Here is a 20,976-nt window from a genome sequence, read left to right as displayed (position 1 = left end):
CAAGGAGATGTTTTGCAGCATTTTCTCTTTGTCTGTTGAATAATATTGTGTATTTAGTAAAGTGACACTTTGATTTTATAATAAACTTTATTTTCAAATACCGTAGACATCGTTTAAACGTTATACCTTCGCAAATAACAGTCTAAATATATATCTCCATGTGACGTCAGATTGTTTACGAAAATGGCGGCCATCAACTGATGCTCAACATCAGCCTCTCTTTCTTTTAAGGTTCTCTCCTAAACAAACATTTATCTTGGACAATAACTGTTGTGTAGCAGCACCATGGCGTCCCTGCTGTGTGTGAAACAACAAGGTGGTAAATTACAAGTCCACAATAACGATGCCATTGAAGAATTAATGATCGACAGTCAGGATCATATTACAACCACGGTTTGTTCACCTAACGATTTACATATTCTGTAATATGCGAGGATTTTTTAATCAAAGACTATCAAAAACTTGACCATTTGATCGCATTTCATGAAAAGGAAATGCCATTTTTGTTGTCATATTATTTATACATCTGTATAATAAGTGTACTACAAAATGTGGTAGAAAAACACCACCAAATATCAATACACCTTATTTCTATTTGTCCGCCATTACTAGATATCACTCAGGTTCCTGTAAAATTTTGACGTCACAATACAAAATATCTGACGCCACAATTAAAAAGTGATTGTTGTATGCGTCAAAAGTTCAAGCGGCCGGGTCAGCCAGGATTAGCGATAAGGTGTATCTGTATAAGGTCTGTTCCCCTAGGTCCATTGCCCATAGAGTCTGTTTGCCCATGATTCATTCTCTCCACTTTTTTGACAAAAGTATTAATATTAAGGGAATTACTATTAAACATGTTAAAGGTAATTAAACTTATTCAGATATGAGGGGGTCAGAGGGGTTCTGATCCCTAATTCCAGGGCTTAAAAATATGAAATCCAAAAGTCCTATATATAAAGAACTTAAAATCCTGCCATCCTGAAATTAGAAAAATGAACCCTGAATCCTAAAGGGATCAATCCCAAAATCCTGAGCTTAAAAACACCTGATCCTCAGACGTCCCAGCATTTATGATACATTTTGTAATTGTTCGTAATTATACTTATCACTGATTGTTGTAATAATTTTCTTTGATGGATTAATGATAAAAACAACATTTTGTTTTGATAAACTAGTCGGCTTGGAAAGAGTACAAAAAAAAAAATGTACGAATAGGGCTCTCAGGGCGAATGTACTCTGGGCGAACAGCTACAAGGACGAACAGACCCTGATTCACATTTTTATTCACCTTATGGCTATTTGGAAATCCATTCATAGTTCTAAGTAAATGGTATTTGTTTACATATTTTTCAAATCAAATAAAACCTTTTATGATCATTTATCAGAAAGTTCAAATGTAACCAACAAAAAAAAAACACATAGCCATAACCTTTACTTTCAGTACTTCTGACCGGTATGAGTGTTGTACAAAAAGCAGACAATATAATTACTTTGCATATTTACCATACATTTAGAAGCTGATTATAAATTCAAAACCTTTTATGGATTTTTGGTAGCTTAGTTATGTTCATAACATTATATAATGAATATAGGCATTGTGACATGGTATGTAGGTAAAAGAGAAAAAATTGATTAAATTTATTAAGCATATGAATATATAATATTTGTAGCCATGGATGGAAAAAATATGTCTTACTTTAAAAGCCATCAACATGATAATTAACAAAATCCCACTTACCTTTAATTTTCTATTTTAATATTTGAACTGTTGTATTTTTTTCTTTAAGATGATGAACCGATCAGCTGTGCAGAGGAGGCGGTCATCAAAGAGACCATACTCCACTCCAGCTGGGGCCAAACCTGGTACAGGAATGGATTCAAAAAGTTTGATTGGACAGACACTCAAAGTACAAGATTGGTTGAATGAAAAGACAGTCAAGAGTTTACAGGTAAATTAACTTTACATTGAGCCACAGCCAGTAATACTGTACTGTGTGATATAGCAATTTTGAAAATAGAAATTTATATAATTTATGATCACTTACTGATTGTGATTTATCAGTTGTAGGAAACAATACATTATTTAGAAGCTGACTATAAAAAGAATATTGTACACAAATTGAAAATGATATGATTTCTCCGACATTTTGAAATTATGTAGAAAAATCTGTCAACAAGTAGTAAAATTAGTACCAATTAGAAGGATTACAAATTAATGTTTATTATTAGACATACTCCAGGGACTCATTTCACACAAAAAGTCTTAAAGTAAGAGAAATAAAAACATACTTGTTTAAGTATGAACATTTCAGTATTACAACAAGGATTTCTATAATAAGACCTTTGATTTCATGAAAGAATATTATTTCAATTTTTTTCACTACAATTGAATAGAAATATATATATATACATTACTTTATTTTCTTTATACTTTTTCACTTCATATGCTTTTAAAGATTAAGGAAATTAGGAAGAATTTTATAATTAATAAAACTTCCAAAGTATTTTTTTTTTTATGATAATGCACAGTAAGCTGCAAAAAGCATAAAAGCTTCGAAATGCACAATAAGCTGCTAAATGCACGTTGAACTATATAACAAGCCCAGTGAGCTCCAACTGCAGGGTTCTCGCTAAGGATTTTTAAAGAAGAGTCCAGGGACTCGTTGTTTTTAGCCATGACGAGTCTAACAGCAAGAAAAAAATATTTTATTGTATTATAATGTAACATTTTAGTCTCCATTTCCTTACAGAGCAATGACATGACATTTAATTAAGATTACTTTTAAACTTTTCCTATAAAATGATGATATTTGTGTTTTACTGTGTTTAGTTTATAAAATATTTCAATCTTGATGCATCTGTGGACTCACCAGTTTTGGAAATAGTGAGTCCAAACAGATTTACTTGCCTTAGTGAGAACCCTGAAAAGCTCAAGGTATTTTACATATTGTGTATTGAAACCTTTGTTTCATGAACAACAATATTAATCATGTTAATTAAGGCTTCCTAGACCCATATGTTTATTTCTGAAATAGCCATAATTTTATCATAGAATTTAAATGACTTTGTTTATTGCCCAATATTGCAGCATTTGCTTACTAAATATATACATTTATATACTGATATAAGTATATATTCATATCCATAAGTTAATATGTATATTGTATCAATATTGCTTAAATATGTACATGAATATATTATATATAAGGAAGCAAATTCATATTATGCTAGATTTGTTTTTTCTTGTATCCATAGAGTTCGGCTAAATTACGTCTGGTATGTCTATATATACTCAAGCCTTTTTGATTTAATTTAAATATATTATTTTTAACATTGCTCTACTGTGAAAGGGGGAATAACTAATACATAACTAAGCTACCAAAAATCCATAAAAGGTTTTGAATTCATAATCAGTTTCTAATATGGTAAATATGCAAAGTAATTATATTGTCTGCTTTTTGTACAACACTCATACAGGTCAGAAGTACTGAAAGTAAAGGTTATGGCTATGTAATTTTTTTTTGTTGGTTACATTTGAACTTTCTGATAAATGATCATAAAAGGTTTTATTTGATTTGAAAAATATGTAAACAAATATCATTTACTCAGAACTAAGAACATGATGAAGTAAAAATTAGGCATTTTTCAACATTTTCAGTTTGTGTCAAAAGAAATATTTTGTAGTCCTATTAAATAAAATTGGGGCATCAGACTAATGGCTTACAGTGAAGGCTGATCTTTCATTTACAGTTTCATACATAAGAGGTTTTTAAATGGGACTCATTACAATAAGATTCTAGGTCGATAAATTGAAATAGGCCAATATGTGCGTTACATGTACAATGTACATATATGTTTCCCGCAAAATATAAAATCATGTTGTAGTCATGAATGCAATTTCACTTATGACATTTTGAAATATCGCTGTAGGCCTTGTCGGCTGTTAGATATAAGTAGTCATACTTTGACATAAAATTTAAAAGGGGTTACTAAGATTCTTTTGTAAATATAGAGCAAATGCCTATTTTACCCATAATGCATGTTCAATTTCCATTTAACTGCATGTCAAAGTTTGTTATGTTTTTACAACCGTGTATATTGGTCTTTATTTTAATTGCATGTTGTACATCTGTTGCATGTGAATGTTTTTTGTTTCCAGTTGTTTACGATTCCACAAGCATGGGTAGATAAACAGGTAACCATGGTAACCGTGTATAACTGTTGTCAGCAAAGGCAGGAGTCGTTATAAGTTTGAAAACTTCTTGAAATACTGCCTGGGGATTCATTATAATTTGTTGGATACCAATTTTCATTGATTTTGATGGTACATACATATAGGACCCACAAATTTACAAATTTGTAAATAATCATGGAATTACACATGTTCTATAAGAATATATAGACATTGGCAAAGCCACAAAAACATGTTTTCCTCAATTTATGAAAATTGGTACTCATGACAATAAATGAATCCACAGTATAAGTATGTATTAATCTGCCAGGGAATTCTTTTGTTCAATGGGTTATCTCCCTGTAGCAGCATTATATCAGGGGAGATAATCTTTTTGTTAAAATGCATCTTGACTTTAATCAATCAATCATCAAACTTGTCAGGACTCCTGGATATTATTGTTGACTTATTATACATTCATCAGCTTACAGGATAGCACAATACTATATACTACACATATTGCAACCTTATTAAAATATAGATCTGTGTCCACACTTTTCTTACAAAGATCTGGCCAACTTGCATTCTTGTTTCTGTTCTGGTAATTATAACATCAGCCAAAAGAATTTCTACTTCTAAAATGTGATAGGTGTGTATCAATACCAAAACACCGGAGGATTCAAAAAGGCTTTTAAAAAAGAAAGTAGAACAGAGGCTTTTCGAAACTTTGTAAGCAAAGTGTGGACACAGATCAGTGTTTCAATCAGATTGCACATGACGTTACAGGCATTTCTCTTATCTTGCTTTATAGTCTTGCTTAAGGACAATGTTCCACTCCTCCTTAACTGTATTTTGGGTAATCAGGTCTTCACATTTCTCTGATTTCTTATTAATGTATATCATTTAAGGGGGTAGACCTTGGTTCAGGGAGATAACTCTTTAAATCAGCTAAGCGTTTGTAAAAGTCAAGTTCATCAATGTATTTTAAGCATTCACCTGAAACAGATTGAAAATAATCTATGTAACCTAGAAGCTTAGAATATATTTTTGAAAATGGTTGACACAAACGTACTAATGATTTTAAGAGTTATTTCCCTTAACCTAGGTCTACCTCCTTAAATATTTGAAAAATGGAGGAAATGAAGCACATGAATTTATGATAGATTATCATTTGTTAATAATATTAGTCAATTTGGAAAATATTTGGAAATACATGTATTTCGTTCTTTTAAAACAATGTTAAACATTTTTTTTCAATTGAAAATGACAATTCAGTAAGGAAAGTGTTAAGTGCATTGAGAAAATCCATTAAGTGGTTAATAAATGCCATAGAATTAAAGTCAAATGACTCAAATACAAGATAAAAAAAAGAAGAGTTTCTTCTGATTTATTTCTGGGACTTTTTTTTTTATACATGTATTACAATTTACAATGAAAGTTAAAAAAAAAATCATTTTATTTGTCGAAACATTTTTTGTGTCAATCCTTTTTCTGTTAACAAATTCCATTCATAAATTATAAATAACAAAAAAATGTTTTACTTGAATAATAAAATATCAAATTAGAAAGTCAATTTAGTTTTACCAAATTGCCATGATAATTGTGAAATATATATATATAATTTACATGTAGTCTAGTTTATAACTAAAATTATTACATGATTGATATAAGGACAAATGTTTTTGAATCAGATTTGGGATATGTCATGTTTTGAAATAAAATTTGCTTTAAAAAATCAAAAAAAGAAGATGTGATATGAGTGCGATTGAGACAATGTTTAGAAGGTTAAACTCATATGGTTATATATGTATACACAGCACATATACAACTTACAAAAACATTTAAGACACAAAGTACTGAACACATATAGATGTCTATTATCTTAAAATATTTAATAGCCTATATCCTTGCTAATTATATTTCAAATTATTTAAAAATTCACTTATTACAATGAATTTAGAGGTAGAAATGTCATTATCTTTCATAGGTAGAATAGAAAAACAAAAGATATAGGGTATCCATCCATGACATAAAACTAGTATAGACATGTACAGCCAAGAAAAACACACATTAATAAACAAACAGTGCTTTTATTGCTGGTCTTCATCTCAAAGTCATAGTGAGGTCTTCAACACTGATCAAAAATAAAAAAATCTCACCTCACTGTAAGTATAAGATGGCTTCTAGCACCGGTTTGAGAGGAGTTCTTGCACACAAAAATTTGGTGTTTTTCTAAGACCTTATAAAGCCTTGTCAAAACAACACACTGGAAAGAACTCAACACTTATAATTCGTTCTCTTGTGATAAAAGATTGATGTTATTTTCTAATGGTGGCTCCTATGGTGTTGAACTTTTTTTCTGTTCTTTACTGAGCTTAAATTAGCTAGGATTACCAGTTTCCTTTCCTAAGGTCATGTATCTCAAAGACTCAGGAATACAAACTGGTTACAAAGATATAGCCAAATGAAATATGCTGAAAGTGGTGCTTAGACACCACAATTGAATGAATCCAAATTTTTTTTAAGGATTTAAAAAATGTTAATAAGTTCTCTTTCTACATGATTTTGATCTTGTGTGTGCTTTCTCTTTCTTACCTTTGACAGTGCATTGTCAAAATCATACAATAGGGAATTTTAAATTATAGCTACTAAAGAGCATGCAGAGAATACCAAAGAAAAAAACAAGTACCAAAATCAGGAGATGTTAAATTCAATACAGAATGATAGGAATTTTAAGCTTACTCTTTTTTACTTCAATTTATTTCATGGATATATAATTTCTCTTTTTATGAATTATCGTAGATAGGATTTTTTTATTTGATATTAGATTCTTTAGAAAATAACAAATTAATGCTAACAAATTTTTAAAGAATAATAAATTTAAAAGTAAAAGAACAATATATATAAGATTTGGGAAAGACAAAAAGAATTTGAACAGACATTCAGAAGGTTCATTTTGACAAACTGGCAGATTTTGTATCTTTTGGTAATTTATAGATACCTGTCGATTTGGAAATTTGTAAATCATAACAACTAGGTGTACAAATATTTTTTGAAAACTGTTGACGCTCATTTAATTATATGTCAATTGGAGAAAATCTTGAAGTCAGCTAGAGATAAGTTCAAAAATGTATTTAATTCATATTCTTTTATAGGACTCAGGATTTTTTATTCATAACGTTATAATTAAGTTGATTTCATTCCTTATTCACAAATTTTCATATGTGATGTACATGTACTTAAGTTTATAGTCCTTATACTGTATACAGAAAGATATTTAAAAACAAAAATAAACATTGCCTGCACTGCAGAAAATTTCCAAAAAATCCATCTCATTTTCTCTGTAATTTTATTTTTAGGAAAAGTCTGATGTGGAATCAAAGGCAGCCAGACAGCTGTACAACCCCCTCTTGGAAACAGAAAGCACTTTCGTCAAGGTAATTGTTAAGAATTTTATCATTGACAGAGCTTTTCCATACTAAAAAAGGGATCCTTATTCCTGTCAATTAAAATTTTAGTTTCAAATAGAAAATATAAGCATACCTATTTATGAGTATTATCATTTTTTGTTCACTTTCACACTCATGGAATCACTCACTTCAGAATGAGTTGACACATTTAATATTTCCCCATTTCAATAGTTATGGCCCATTTTTATGTTGGGTATAGTCACTTACGTGATAATAGAAAGTTTCCTTTTAAAAAGAAAGTTTTTTGCATTTGAAATAAACAGAGCTCAGTGCTCCTTTATAACATTTATTTTTTCAAGTTGAAAACATACACTTGCAACACTTTTTGTCAAAATTGTCCTCTATTTACACTGAACTAATTACATAATTGTTTAGGTGGCCTTTTGCTGTTTTCTGCTCTTTGGTCTTTGACACATTCCCCATTTCCATTGTCAATTTTATGCATAACTTAAATGTGTTATAAATTTTCAGTTAAATTTTTTAGAAACATTTAAATGTACAAATACATCTTCAGTACTTTCTGAGAAACACTTACAATGTACACATACATTTTCAGTAATTATTTTAGAAACATTTACAATTTACCCGTATTTTTCATTTTAGGATATAGAAGAATATGTTTGTCACAAAGATGTGATGGATTTACGTAAGAAAGAAATGCTGCATAAAAAATGGAATGATAGAGTTCATGAACCCTTACGTAAAAAGATCATTGACGTAATGGACGGTGATGATTGGCCAGAACTGGACAGACGAAAGAGGGAATTACATAAACAGTATTTAGAATTTGTAAATGAAAAGGTATAACAACAAAAAGCAAAATACATATAGGAAGATGTGGTATGAGTGCCAATGACAACTCTCCATCCAAGTCACAATTTGGAAAAGTAAACTTGTATAGGTGACGTCAAAGAACAGCCCTCAACACGGAGCCTTGGCTTACACCAAACAGCAAGCTATAATCGGCCCCACAAAATGACTAGTGCAAAACCATTCAAACAGGAAAACCAACAGTCTAACCTTTTAAAAAAAATAAGAAACACTTATGAACCACATCAATAAACGACAACCACTAAACAAAATGTTGACTTTGAATGATTTATAATTTTTTTCCGATCATTTATTTAATAGGATAATGATTGGGCAATGTGACAGATTATTCGAATTATGCTTTATATAACTTTGGAATTTGGGGCACGTGCAAATTTAAATGTGTAACATTTATTTTTGGCCTCAAACAGAATGACGGAATTTGTTTTGAGGAAACAGCATATATATACAATATATTCAAGAAACAAACAAATATTTTTATAGGAGATATATCATTACTTTTCAATAAAATTGAAGTTGCTGCATAATTGTGCACAAACTTTCCTTTCCAATATCTAGGTGAAATAGAAAGATAACTCTTGTAATACAAAACTCTATGCTGTATTCAGAAGAAGAAAAAAATGTTTTTTACAGGGGCATGTTTTCTTGGATACAATGGACCCAAGAGAATATTATGCACAAGCTTTGAATGGACACAGACCTGCACCAATTAAGGTATGACTTATTATGTGAATTGGTGTAAAATACCAAAAAAATGAATACAAAAAAATATACATTAACTTTTTACATAATCATTTTTAAGTAAAATATTTTAATACAACACTATATATTTTTATTAGATGTTTTGCTACTTGTAACCATGTTAATAAAATGGGGAAAATATATTGGTAGGATTTAAAAAAAATATATTTTGATGGGACAATCTTTGATTTGTTGATGTATAGTTTTAACCAGAGTTATTTCCCTTCCTTGCAGGAAATAGTCAAAAAAAGATTTTTTTTAAAGATCATGACTATAGAAACTGAAATCCCTATGAAATATAGAGACTGTATGGGTCTTTTTCAAATTAACCACATTGGCCCACATGTTTGAGCTTTAAATTTGCTCATTATTTATTTATTTTTAACTGGGAGATCTGATCTTTTAAAGCTGAAAAGATGTGTTTGTTAATATTATTATTTTTAAAAAAAGGAACATTTTTAAGATTTAAATCTCAAATTAGACATGTTAGTTGTTGAAAGGCAGCTGACAGTTTTCATCATCATTTCAGGCCTCAGAACACAATAATTTTTCCCCTTGGCTACAATGCATTTTTTAAGTCGAAGTTGAATTAAAAAATTTGCACCGCTTCAAACATAAAATAAATTTAACTGCATATAGACCATACTATTCTAATAAAATATGCTTGTCCCAGGACAATCCATCAGTGCTTTTTCTTTAAGAGCCATATTAACATGCCAATGGTAGGATTTGAATCTTGAATAAATGACTAAGACTAATTTCTACCCTACTTTCATTTTGGCCAAATCACTACTTTCACTTTCAACAATATTTTTTTTCCACATGTTTTACTTATTTCAATATATATGCAACTGAAAGGACCACTGAAATAGTAAACATTTCAAAGATAACAGTAGACAGATTACTTAGGAAGAAATACCCCATATAATAATTAGGAACTATATTCCAAGACCACGAGGGAATTAATTGTGATCTTAGGCCTATTATGTGATGTAGGAACGTACTTTAATGGAAGTTTTAGCTGTTAAATTTACTATGAAAAGAACTGATCAGAATTGTATATATGAACAGGCCCTTTTTACAGCCAAGGAGGTAACAAGGTTAACTTTGTAGCTTAGTAATAATAGCTTCTTTTAGCCATTAAAACTTTAGTGATCAGAACCTTTTTAACATAAATTGCTTCATTTTTTTTCAGGATTCCAGTAAAAAAATCATTTGAATAAAGTTAGAATCTTTAAATGTTTCAAACATTTTTATTCCTTAGGTTTTTTTTTTTCTTCATAAAAAGATGCTGCTTTTCTAAAATACTAAACTTTGTGTTCTTATTTTATTGATTCCCTAAAATTTAGTTTGCCATGCATCAGTTAAGAATAAAATGTGCAAAGAAAGAAAACATTTTTGTACTAGATTCTGCTGCCTCTTTAATATACTATTGAAATTAATTTTGATTTTTAAATATATTTTTAATTTATGTAAATGCATGTATATATACTAGATATGTAACCATATAACACAAAAACAAAGATTAAAAAAAACTTAATCTATAATATTGTAATAAAATGTAATAATAAAGGCATGCATGCTATTTTTTTTATATTTTTTTAATTAGACAGATTTTAATGAATATTAATATGCATGGTCTGATTTAAACTTTTTAATTTAAGTTATAAAAACAGCTATTGAATAACATACTAATGATTTTATAATCAGAATTTGTGCTTAAAGTGGAGTAAGCACATGGTCAAGGCTCAGGCGCATTTCAACACACAACATTTCAAGGTATAAAATGCACAACTACGCCACAACGAACAAAACTGTGACATATGTGTGTGGCTAGAATATTAAGTTGAAAATGATTACTTGCCTAGAGCTTCAGGTTTTCTATGAGTCCCCTTCAAGATTGACAGTACAAAGAGAAGAGAGCGGGGGTGACAGGATTTTGGTTATTTAGGATTGGGGGAAAAGAATAAGAAAAGAAGAGAGAAGTGGGGAAAGTTACAAAAAGAAATGGTATTTGGGAAATGAGCACCCCTGTATCACCTTTCTAGAGAAAGTATCCAGAAGGCTAGGATTTAATACTTTTTTCATGAAAATATTCTCATTTTTGTTGGCTTAGTTGTGCAAGAATTTGTGTAAAAATGTTGAAATTGTTGATTTTTTAAATTGTTGAATATTATTTTTATCACAAAATTCATTTAATATTCCTTTTTGTTAAAATTAAACTCACAACCTTGTATCACATTTGACATAACAATTACGTTGGCATTAAATATTTTGTTTTTTCTGTTGTGAAATCACAATATTATCTACACATTTAAATAATTTCATTGTTTGATTCAGAATTTCACTTCTAAGCAGAAGGTTCAGATTATATATAATAATCAAACAGTAGTCATCAGGTCTCTGAAAGAGGAATTTTTGGATGGTGGCCCAGAAGGGAGGCCCCTTCCTTCAAAATGAAAATTTAATATACTGAAGTTTTAAATTCAGGAATAACTGTTATAACTGATTATTGGTAAAAATGCAAGATATATATATTTAAGGCAAGCCTGATGATTGCTATACTTCATAATAGACATCACTGACAATTTAACATTTTTAAGTGTTTAATAGAAATTTTTAACATAATAGGCAAAACCCCCAAAAAGTAACTGTGACTATGAATCTTTATTCATGGTTTACTGAATATGTCTATGCCTATGTGATATTGAAAGCAGGGTATGATGTCCTGTGGATGGATATTCTTAGGTGGTTTTTTTACGGTTTGTTTTGTTATGTTTTGTTGAGGATAATTTAATAAATTATACATATACCTGTACTATATAACGGAAAACCTCTGCAAAAATACAAAATATTCCAATTTTTAGATTAAAATATCAACATGAAATGTTGTTATTAAAACAAAAAAGAAAATTTAGATAAATTGTAGAAAAATCCTTCAAGGATGATTTAGTTATAATAAAGGGAGATAATTCAATTGTTAGATGTTTTATGTGTTCAGGTAGCATTTGCTAGCGATGAAGATCTTGAACAGGTAATTTTGGGTTAGGTTACATGTGAAGGGTGTTTTGATTTTGGACATCAGTTTTTTTGGTTTTAGGCAAAAATATTTGTGTGTGCATTTAAGAACTTAGAATTGCAAATGGGGAACAAGATGTGTATTATTAAACATTTGAAAAAAATGCAAACGAGGCGACGATTGAAATTTATAACACCTGTGATTTTTTACAATGTACTAAAAGGAACTACAAAATTAATACTTGGGAACTCTTTTCAGTGTCGCATTGTAACAAGGAGAGACAAAAAATAAATAAAAAAGATTGTTAACCCTGTCTAACATTGATGAAATGGATTTGATTAACTGTTACTTTAACAATTTAATACTAACAGAATTATTATAAAAACATTCTAAGATGAATTCAAAGGTCCAAGCTACAATTGGTCTATGGTATTCTAATAAGTGAGCTAAATTATTTTCCCATGATTAGTTTAATAGATGCTGTATTACTTTATATACTGGTACAATAATAATATATAAAAAAGAAGATGTGGTATGATTGCCAATGAGACAACTATCTACAAAAGACCAAAATGATACAGATATTAACAACTATAGGTCACCGTACGGCCTTCAACAATGAGCAAAGCCCATACCGCATAGTCAGCTATAATAGGCCCCAATACGACAATGTAAAACAATTCAAATGAGAAAACTAACGGCCTTCTTTATGTAAAAAAAATGAACGAAAAACAAATATGTAACACATAAACAAATGACAACCACTGAATTACAGGCTCCTGACTTGGGACAGGCACATACATAAATAATGTGGCGGGGTTAAACATGTTAGCGGGATCCCAACCCTCCCCCTAACCTGGGACAGTGGTATGACAGTACAACATAAGAAAAACTTTTGGGTTTAAACAGATAAGTTCAGTTTAATTTTATTATTGCCACCCATTTATTGTGACAGGTTAGCTTTGGTATGAGAATAGTAGATTAAACACATGTATAAATTACCAAAGTATATAATTCACATGCTTAGAATCTCTTGTTGGTCATTGAACCTGAAATAATGAATTATATAGCATCTATAATGTGTTTCTTGGCATACTCAATCTGGTCATAAAAATTTATTTCCGGACCTTTTTTCAAAAATAGGGAGTCCAAAACCTGACTTTAAAAATCTTTAGCACATAGTAGGATATGATACAAAAAATTCAGACCTTATTGTTTTTTTTTTATCGTTTCTGAGGATGAGGTTTTTACAGGTAGTATGAATTTAGAAGATTTATTTTTGTGTTTGTTTATTTTAGGTATATTTCTCATGATATTTATGACATTTCTATTTGTACGCAGTTTTATGTGATAGTTTCTTATTCAATTTTATTCAATTTGTTTTAATTTAAAATTGCTTTGAAATTCTTAAAATTAAAGAGATAATATATAAATGTTAAAAGTTAAATTCAAAAAATTCTATGATAATTGAAAATTTTGAAATTGTTCATATAAATTTGTCTTTTATTAAAACCAGTTTTCTGATATGATTTACTCTATTTAGGTACAGACACAAAAGTTTCGTGACCCACTTTTGTCTCAAGGCCGTGAACGAAGTGAAGAGGAGCGTACAATAATGAGATGCATGACCGGGTACAATTACACAGACAAGGATATAGACCAAGTGAAGTTACCTCCCTTACCCCTTGTGCCACTAGGAAGACATGGCACGGACAGTATTAAGTGGCTTCAGATGCCACTGCATAATATTGAGAGTACTCCACGAATGGCTAGCAGGTATACATTTGTTGTTTATAAATAGTGATTTTGTATTTCTGTAGAGTGGTATGTGTTTATTTTAATAGTGTGGATATTGTGTGTTTTATAATAGCATGTGCCTGTTTCTTTAAATTACTTATCTTTATTTTAAGTAAACTTTCTCACTTTTGAACCCTGTGATGTATATATAATTCAAGTTTAATTATTAACAAAATTTTGTAGCAAAATACTTGCTGTCAGGCTGATTTTTCATGAATTTTTCATGAATTATAAATATATAAGATCTTAAATTGAAAACTACATGCTAATGTTGTTGAAAAATCACTAAGCTCTTTTTTACCTGATAAGTTTTTTAGATGGTGTTATTTTCAGACTTTTTAAATGTTATGTGAATAAGTTATAATATTAATACATATATGATATATCAATACAAAACTAATTCTCCACAGTACTGACACCATATGATATTACCAAAATACAGTTGTGATACCCATGTGTTAACTTATTCATCAGGTTTTATCTAAGAATGGTATATTGTCAGTTGGTAGTTTACTAAAGTAAAGTTCATGCACTTGACATTGTAAAAATAAACAAAAATATCTCAAATTCTCATTTTAAGTTTCTAAAGTCATTCCTGAAATGTTAATGTTGCTTTTAAAGATTTTACATTCATAACCTTTAGTCTATCAGAAAGTAATGAATTATCTCCCTTTGATATTTGAATTATTTCCCTTTGAAATTTGAATTATTTCTTGTCACCTTTATTTCTACCATTAACCAACAATATAATTTTGAGAAATACTAGTATATATCACACAGTAAAACTGCAGACTACCCTGCAATTCAAAATTAAAAAGAATAAGGCCTGAGTGTGGTTAAAAAATGTAATCTTGTCTTCAATATATGTATGTAGTTATAAAAGTAGATAACTCCATCAGATTCTGACCCCATTTTCTGTGGAAAAGTAAATGTGTGTGTGTGTGTGCATGTGAGTTACAATACAATGTGAACATTGTGAACACGAGACTTGGCACATATCCATATGTCATATGTTTTTATTTGAATTTTCTGAATGAACTTGTATGCAATAAACTTCAACCGAAAATTTTGTGAAATAAATATACAATATTATATATGTCTTAATTTGAATCAGATCTGAGGTTTTAAATGTTATGAGGTTAATTTGGAATATTCAAATCAAAGCTGATACTGAAAGTACAGAGGAACTTGTGCAAAGTCAGGGTTTTCTGTAGAGAATAAAGATTTCTTTCCCCAGTTAGTGTTAGAGGATATTTTCTGTAGATTATAAGGTGAACTTTTCCTTTAGATAATATGATACATTTTCTGTAGATCTGAATACTTTGTTTTTCCCTGTAGAGTAAGATTTGAGGTAAGGAACATTTAGACTAGTCAGTAACCCATGTATATTTAGTACCTTTAATCCTACCTCTACCTTTTACCTTTTAGATACCTTGACCTAGTTCGATTACATTTACTGTTAAATTTTGTAATATACTATATATGGCTAGTGTAATAGTCATGATATATATTGATTTTTTTATTTAGATTAAAACAACAGTGAACATGCATCTCATTCTGGTTTGGTTTTAATGGCAGATTTTTTAAAAGTCTATGTTAAAATTTATAGTTCGATTTTTACTACAGCTAGTGTAGAGTCACAATATACAGATTTTCATTTAAGTTTAAACAATAGTAACTTGAAGTGTTTAACGACCATGACTGCATGGATATACATCCCTGGCACGGTCGGTAGACAATAGTGGACTTCTATCTCATGCTGGTTTAATTGTTGTTAGTGGCAGATTTATTATAGTCTGTTTTAAATTTCATAACTTGTTTAACCCTAACAATGGGTAGTTTAAAGGCCAGTATATGGACACTTTTCATTTTTTTAAACTTTGTATTTTATTTATATGTTGATCTCCTGATGTATTTTCTTATTTTGTGTTTTGCTATATCATTGCTGAATTCTCCAAATCGTTTATTTTTTTTAAAAGAAGTCGGTTTCATTTGAGTCAATTTCCTAATTATGCATCCTATGTATACTTGTTAACCATTTCAAGGCATTTGTAAATAATTATAGAAAATATATGAATTAACAAGCTAGAAAAAAATAAATTGCAGCTTTACAATAGGGCACTAACAAATATTGTTGCACAATCAAATGTTCTTTTGCATAGAAATTCCAGTAGGGAATTTATTATACTTAATTTCTGATCCTCAAACATTTGAACATAATATTCACAAAAAATTGTTTAGGTCTATGTTTGTGGCAAATGTTTCCTGAAGCAAACACCTAAATGTCTCCACAGGAAACAATTGTAACACTACTCTGTGCCAGATTATTTTTTAGCTAGCACTGATACATATTATTCTGTTGAATTTATATATGTAATGATTTTTTAACTAAAATTTCATGAAATTTTATAGTGCCAGCACTGATCATTAATGAACCTGATCTTCTTTCTGCAAGTAAGGCCTATTCCATGGTAAAATTGAAAGAAGAAAAAACATGAGATTACACAAATTATTTTAAATCAATGGAAATTTATCAAATAATTAATTAAAAAAGCGAGATTACATCAGATGATGCATTCTAGAAAAGATAATTATGGAATAACTAATCAAAGAATTCAAAAAGAGAAAAATATCCAACGAGTGACCGAACAACACATTAATTCACGAATATTCATGCAATAACCCTATATTATTGCATAGCAATATAATATTTCCCACAGAAAGTAATCAAAAGATAGCGTGCAATCAATTCCAATATTGCACTAATGCAATAAATCTTCAAAATTCATGACGTCATCAACAACAAAATCTTAGTTTAAACCAATTTTTACTTTCAAATATTATATTGCTATACAATGAAAGGGTTATTGCATGAATATTGGGGAATATTGTCCCTCGTAGAACATATATTGCATTCGCAAGCTCGTGCAATATAAAATTCTAATTGGGACAATATTCATGCAGTAACCCTATATTATTTCACATGTAAAAATTTTTTGTGTCTCATGGTTTTGTCTTGAGTTATTTTACCATGGTTCTGTTCATTGCAGCATGCTATATATTTGAAATGAAGTTTATATGCAATTGCACATCATGTTGTAAATTAAGCACTTCCCCCTACTGAAATTGCCTTGTCAAGTTGTCATTCATAAGTTAGGAGTCATTGTCCAGTTGCGTCTCTATTATTTAAGTCAATTATGCAATTATCTTTTAGATTAATAAATTCATGATTCTTTATGAAAGAATAGAAAACATAGTTTAATACTTATTGCTTTATTCATTATATAATTGTATATGCTTAATATTACCATGTATATACATGAACTATTCATGAACAACTTGCAATTTCTAATCTCGATCCATTTTTATTTTTTTCCTCATAACATCTTTGTACACTGGTACTATGGCTTACTCCTTGGTAGTATAGCCAGACAGAACGAAATTCAATGTTGCAGAATAGTAAAATTTGTCAAAGAGAGTTTTGTCCCCTAAAAAGCAAAATACAGCTTAAACATTTTTAGCTTGCAATGAATATGATCAGAAAACAAATAGGTATAAATCCATTTTATGTTTATCTACAAAATAAAAACATTTTTTTGTATCAGGCATCTAAAAATGGCCAAATAATGGCTACTGTTTTGATTTGAAACTTGTGTAAAAGCAACGAAATGGATATAAAAAATTATCAAAATTTAGTTTCAGCTAATTTGAAAGTCTCAATATTTTCTTTATAAATTGACACCATTTTTATAACCTTGCTCCTGAACTAAGACTTGTATTAACACATACATATATATAACTTTAAGGTCAAGGTACAGTAAATAGGTTATGAATTTTCAATACAAATGATTGCCTATTTTCAAACAGTTATAATTCAATATAAGGCCAGGATTTTTTAATTTGTTGGTTTACGGATCCGCCGACCCGATTTTGCCGATTTCCAGAATAAAAATAAAATTGACTTTTCATGCTTTTTTATTCCCGCCGACCCTAACAAATACATTATCCCTGAAAAATAATTAAAATCTTCTTTTTTTATGAAATGAAATGCATTAATCACTAACAAAATTGATAACACTTTCTGTTGTGAAAAAATAAAACTTCCAGTTTACGTTTCTAAAAATAGACAAATCAATTATAATTGACCTTGAAATGTCGTTTGCACAAGTAATTTTGCGGAACGAAATCTGTGTTTATAACCAGTTACACAGTAAGTTCGTTTCCCTTATTTGTCATCAGTCCGTAAGATGCATAATATCATAGAAATAGACTTGTCCAAATGTGGAAAGGTGGAAGGCACAAAGTTAAAGTTCTGAATATCAATAAATCATTTAGAATTTTCTTGTTTCATAGATAATAAAAAAATATATCGTCAATTTGGATAAAAAACGGGAATGCATGACACCAGATTAACCCGATATTCTCGTTTTTCCAGTGGACGAGTCTATTACGTTTTTGACATGTGTGTTGAAACTTATTTTTGTACGACGTTTTTTACATTTTTTTCTTTATCAGTTTTGGTGCTTGAAGATCATTACTCACCAAGCTTTCTGGAATTGATTAAGAGCTACACGAATTTGTTTTTCTTGTTTGTGAAATGACAATTTAATTTCGTCTTTGTCCGTGCACACACCCCTTTTTTTTAAAAATACTGGAAATTATTAGACAATGTCACATGCGATATTTATGACAGCTGAGCAAGAATATTTCATCGAACTAAAATTTAAGAAATGATGACAAAATAGCATAACAAACATATTATTAGAAAGGTGAAATATATATTTATTTTGCATATTTTTCTGTCTTGAAAAATATTTTTTTTTCTTTTTTTTTTCCGACCGACCGACCCGACTTTTTCATGGGGAAAATCCGTAAACCAACAAAATAAAAAACCGTGGCCTAATTTTGGAAAAAAAAAGATAAATGCATTATTTTTTCAATTTTCAAATAAAGTTCTACAAAATGTATATATGCAAAATTTACAAAAATCTGTGTCTAAGTCCAATAGTTGTACCTTGACCTTAAGTGCACCCTCACCCTTATGAACAAGGTGGTGGAAACAATATCTTCATGATGATATAAAGCAATGTATCACCTGTTATGATTGATGAAGATTACTTGGTATTCATAGGAGATGACAGGCACTTTTACATTGAATTTTATATTTTATATAAAAACATAATGGTGGATATGAAATGGTTTTGAAAATAAGGTTTTATATACCATAGATCTAGAATTATTTTCCAGTATAGATTTTTTGACATTTATACATAAAAGCTGAATGCATAAAACTCATCAATAAGCATTGAATTTAAAGATCTTTAAAAAGATTCTTTTTTGAAAACTGTATATTATTTATTATCAGAAAAAATATACAGTTATATTAGTTTAGGGATCTGAGCCAATCAGAAAAGACAATATACAATGTAATTAGGGATCTGAACCAATCAGAAAAGACAATATATAATTTAGCTAGGGATCTGAGCCAATCAGAAAAGTTTGTATGTTGAGTAATATGAACATTTAATTTCTATTTACAGAAGGAGGATGCAGGGTGTCTTCAATCAGTGTAACGTAGATTTTGAGGAATGGTCTCAAGCACAATACAACCACAGTCTAGTCGATGAAGAACTTCACATACAGAAAAAGAGAATGTTTAAAGAAGTTCCACCTTTTAACAGACCCGCAAAAAAGGTTCAAGGTCTGAAAAAATGTGTTTCATATGATAGTTATACACAAGTTATTCCTGAGGATATGTTAACTAGTAACATGGACTCAATTCCAGAGGAAAGGTTGGCTGTTTCCATGCAACAGACTCAGAATGGAATAGACCAACAAACAATGGCTGTCGCTTAATCAATGACCTTGTCCTCTGTAGCTTGAACTCAATCACTATGGCAATAAAAGTGCATTTTTTGTGTAAAAGTTAGAATTATAGATGTAAACAAGAGCTTAAGTCTAATTTGCATTTATTGACTTTCAATTTATGACATGAAGCTGCTTGTTATGTTTGACTCTTTATTTCTTTAATTCTTAAAATGACTGTGTGCTTTGTACATAGATGGGGCACAAGTTTTACTGATGTTTTATAAATAATTATGACGAGAAATTGTTTTTATGTTTTTCATTATTTTGTTTTCATTGCTAACAAACAAGTTTTGCGCCTTTTTATTTTTTAAACACAATTTTTCCCCACGATTTGAAGAAGTCTATTCACGATTTTTTTCAATATTACGTCAAAAATGATTTTTAAATCCTTCTACACTGTTTTTATTTCGGCGTTTTGCATTTGCGCCGATCTGCATTTCATTTGCGCCGATTTTTTTCTTTCACTTGCGCCGATTTTGTTTTTCATTTGCGCCGATTTTTTTACAGGTAAATAACAGGTATGAGTGCCAATAAGACAACTCTCCATCCCAGTAATGGTATTTTCATTGATCATTAAAGACCTCTTCCGTTAGCCAGTTGTACATATGTTATGAATAGTCAATCATAACATGTACGTTGTCTCGTGCTTAAAATCAAAAAGTAAAAACCTAAGATAAAAGCACTTTGTTTATACTAAAATGACGAATTAAAAATATATGTACAGCATTCAAATCCATAAAAACGGAAGACATTCAAATTATAAATCTGTTCTTGCCGAGTATGTATAGGCAACACAACTAATATATTCCTTTCTTATGATTTCGTCTCTTCTATATTTGGCGTAATTGTCGATAACAAAGGCCATCTTTTCTTTGTCTGTCATACGTACTGGTGGGGGCATCCCTTCGTTAATTTTATGGACGCCATCACGAATTGGTTGACCGTTATGGAATGTGAACTTGTACGTTGTCTAAGAATGTATGACATTTGTCATCAGAAGGAGCGTCAGACAATGTCAAACGTGAAGCAGTCATCGAATTCATTTAGGGAAAAGCCTGAATGGTAACCCGAAACATTGG

The 20,976-nt window shown here is 29.8% G+C and overlaps 1 protein-coding gene across 11 annotated transcripts; it reads left to right on the top strand.

The window, feature by feature from the left end:
* The first annotated feature begins 14 nt into the window (after positions 1-14).
* On the top strand, positions 15-19,979 carry LOC143049853 (protein FAM228B-like). Of its 11 annotated transcripts, XM_076223612.1 has the most exons (12): positions 15-393; positions 1,788-1,949; positions 3,256-3,276; positions 4,160-4,195; positions 7,531-7,608; positions 8,245-8,442; positions 9,106-9,186; positions 10,924-10,992; positions 13,776-14,008; positions 15,368-15,380; positions 16,442-16,483; positions 19,570-19,704. In XM_076223612.1, exons 1-11 carry the CDS (start codon positions 286-288, stop codon positions 16,451-16,453), a joined length of 1,011 nt encoding a protein of 336 aa, XP_076079727.1. In that variant the 5' UTR covers positions 15-285; the 3' UTR covers positions 16,454-16,483; positions 19,570-19,704. The 11 variants fall into 11 exon arrangements, with proteins under 11 accessions (XP_076079727.1, XP_076079726.1, XP_076079728.1 ...); XM_076223611.1 differs by lacking the exon at positions 16,442-16,483 and having other exon boundaries at positions 19,570-19,735; XM_076223613.1 differs by lacking the exon at positions 15,368-15,380.
* The last annotated feature ends 997 nt before the right edge of the window (positions 19,980-20,976 follow it).

The sequence above is a fragment of the Mytilus galloprovincialis genome, chromosome 10, assembly GCF_965363235.1.
Source record: "Mytilus galloprovincialis chromosome 10, xbMytGall1.hap1.1, whole genome shotgun sequence".
Classification (NCBI taxonomy): Eukaryota; Metazoa; Mollusca; class Bivalvia; order Mytilida; family Mytilidae; genus Mytilus; species Mytilus galloprovincialis.
Note: the sequence above shows the minus strand (reverse complement) of the source record. Positions and strands in the feature narration are given on the sequence as shown.